This window comes from Aplysia californica, unplaced genomic scaffold (assembly GCF_000002075.1).
Source record: "Aplysia californica isolate F4 #8 unplaced genomic scaffold, AplCal3.0 scaffold00451, whole genome shotgun sequence".
NCBI lineage: Eukaryota > Metazoa > Mollusca > Gastropoda > Aplysiida > Aplysiidae > Aplysia > Aplysia californica.
Window position 1 is genome coordinate 34489 of NW_004797721.1, and position 3201 is coordinate 37689.

At 41.8% G+C, this 3201-nt stretch overlaps 1 protein-coding gene across 1 annotated transcript in view; it reads left to right on the forward strand.

Annotated features, from left to right (window-relative positions):
* LOC100533288 (GluClAc1) overlaps positions 1-3201 on the forward strand; it is a gene marked incomplete at its 5' end in the record, with an annotated part of 32995 nt that continues 29794 nt past the window's right edge. Inside the window, 2 exon segments of the mRNA NM_001204590.1 lie at positions 1-9; positions 11-95. Coding sequence (NP_001191519.1) covers positions 1-9; positions 11-95 — 94 coding nt within the window.

The window sequence follows — 3201 nt, forward strand, 5'->3', positions numbered from 1 at the left end:
TGTGTGTGACAGGAGAGACGTGCTGAACCACCTCCTCAACGGCTCCAACGAGACAGACAAGTATGACCCCCGGGTACCCCCTGACTACGAGGAAGGTGAGCAACAGCTGTACATGTGGGGCATAGTTATGTGTGAGGTGTGCTGAGAAAGTGACTGACTTCTCTGGTTTGAGCCTTATGGAAAGATATACGTCAAAGTTATAGGTTGAGGTTTTACAATTTATAAGTATGAAATAATAAAAGGCATGTTATACTTAAAGAATGAATGGCATTAATAGACAATCTACAAATTTGACCCTAGTTTGATGTTTGGCATATGTCTCCATTCCTGGATTGTAGGAGAAACTCATTTTGTCGACATGCCTCACATATTGGTCGTTTTTAAGCACAAGGGGGCTATCCTGGAAAATACTGTTTAGAGAAAATCGAAGGTAACGTTTTTGGCACCTTGTTGACTGTATTTCTGTTCGACTGTTGGTTGATTATTGTTGTTAGATTTCCCATCCAACAAACGTATAAAATAAACCACCAATCAAACAAATATGAAGTTATGAATCCACAAGCTTTTTAAACTGACACCCTCACAATTTCCGCTTTGTGACTATGCCTGTTTTTCTGGAGGACTCCTCGTGTATTTTTGGTTATTTGTGGGCTCCTTTTTATTGGCTGTTTTGATTATTTTAATTTTTCGAGGGTGATGGTGGGTTTTGTTTCGTTTGTTTTGGGTTGTTATTTTAGTAGATGGGGTAAGGGGGGGGGGGGGTATTTTATAACAGTTCAGTTCCAAGTCGGACAAAATTAAGCTCATTCCAGAGGCTGAACTCTTGCCAACAGTACGCCAGACTGACAGGAGCCATCTGTCACTACTATCAGACAGGACGATATTGTGTTTTTTTTACCCGCTGACTACTAGAGCTGGGCGAAGAATCGGTTGCGGAACCGATTTTCACGATTATGCTACGGAAGGAAAGTACCGACTCCTTTTTACGAAAACCAACGGTTACCAATAACTTTAATCATCTAAATCTTTTTTTAAAATTTACGTTTAACAGATAAAAGTTGATACTTCGTAGTGTTCGGAAATCAATGTTATCCTAAACCCTGAAGATGTTCGGAGCCAATTCTGTAACCTCCGGAAGAAATCACATCATTAGAAAGTAAGTAGTTGGGTTCGGAGTCGATTCCTACAATCCCTAGCTTTCAATAATCGGGAACCTACCCTCCCAGCACAACTGACTACCCTGTTTAGATTCGACGTCTGGTTTTCTGTCTGGGGACAAAATTGCGTCCTAACTTGCGACGGAAGCAGCCTATAAATCAGACAGGAACATGGCGCTTATACGTGGAGACACTTCGCTGTCAGGGAACAGATGATGTTTTCCCAATCCTCAACAGATCAAAAATCAATTAGAGCGACGTCCTTTGATGATTTGATGATTTGATGATTTGATGATTTGATGATTTGATGATTTGATGATTTGATGATTTGATGACGCGATCTTTCAACTTTTCACTTAGTTTGCTTGATGATGGTTGCTTCCTTGTTTTCTTTTTTAGTTGTTTTTAGGGCTGGGGGGGGGGGTGGTGCGGATAAACTATTCACATGACAGTTCTGTTGGCCTGGTGGTTTTTCAGTCAGCCACTTACTTCCTTTTGCACATTTATGACACTAGCTGTTTCAATTTTCCTTCTCTATCATTTGCTTTTTCTGTTCTTCTCTTTTGCTTCATCTATCGTCCGTACCTCCCCTCCTTCATTTTTGTATTTGTTACTCTCTTGTAAAACCTGTAATTTACGGCACTTATATGCCCGTATTGTGTTGCAAGTGCAACAAGACTCCTACTAACATTAAAATACACACACACTCAATCACACACACACACACACACACACACACACACACACACACACACACACACACACACACACTTACAGAACAGAACGATAGTACTGAACGCACGAGTTTCGTTCCAATCCCCCAATGCTCACAGAACTCTTCCATCACAAACAACAAACACACAGAAACACACTGTATATATATATATATATATATAAACATTTCTGTTCTGCTGACGTAATCGAGCCGAGGTGTCTGTTCCCAACTTGATTACAAGTCTCTTGGGTGGGGTGGATCGTCTCACGCTTATCACAGCAGTATCGATCTGTTTAATGGATGAGGGCTGCTCGGTATCGATTTTCTTTGGCATCTATGAGTGGGAAAACATTATGCTTCTGAAATCATCATCATCATCATCATCATCATCATCATCATCATCATCATCATCATCATCATCTCATCATCAATGCCTTCCACCCCCGGCACGGTATAGGCCACATACAAGCCCCTTCCATTTATCTCTGTCCTGGGCCATCCTTCCTAGCTCGTTCCAAGTGAGCTTCATCTCTCTCATGTCCCTTTCCACACATCTCCTCCATGTTTCCCGTGGCCTACCCCTGCCTCGTGCTCCCTGTGGGTTCCACTGCAGTGACTGTCTTGTGATGTTTCCGCTGGGTTTTCTGAGGATGTGTTCCATTCATCGCCACTTTCTTAGTCCTATTATGTCCAGACTGGTTCAAGTTGGTCTCACAGATTCCCAGTATGTGTAGTTGATAACGGTGCATCTCTTGGGGGACTTTTTCCAGCCTCATAAAGGGTCCTAACGTTCCACGAGCCAATCCGAATGCTTCTGAAATGTGGACAAAAACACGTGACGTGTAGAATGTCTGTGCTTTCATGTTCGACATTAAGATAGCTTCTCTGGGGTTTCCCGTCTTGTCTCGTCCAGGAAAGTATGTGCTCGCGTGTGCGAGTTGAGTTTTGGTGAAAGGTTTTCTTTTTTAAATGTTGGTGTTTTTATATCTAGGATGTATAAAAACATCTGATGTTAAATGTTCCACTGAAATAAGACGGAGAATTGCAATGGTTAAGGCTAGTTTCAATAAATTGAGCCCAATCCTAAAAAATAGAAACATCTCAATGACCACCAAAATGAAAGTTCCGAAACGCTATGTATGGTCAAGCCTTCTATATATGGCTGTGAATGCTGGACAATCACTAAAGACAGTGAAATAGCTAACCCCTACACCACGGGACAGACGAGATGTCTGGAAAGATTTGCGATGCATTAACCACTGGGTAGGGTGTGTTTATATATGCTTGTTTGTGTCTGTTTGTGTATGTGTGTGTGTGTGTGTGTGTGTG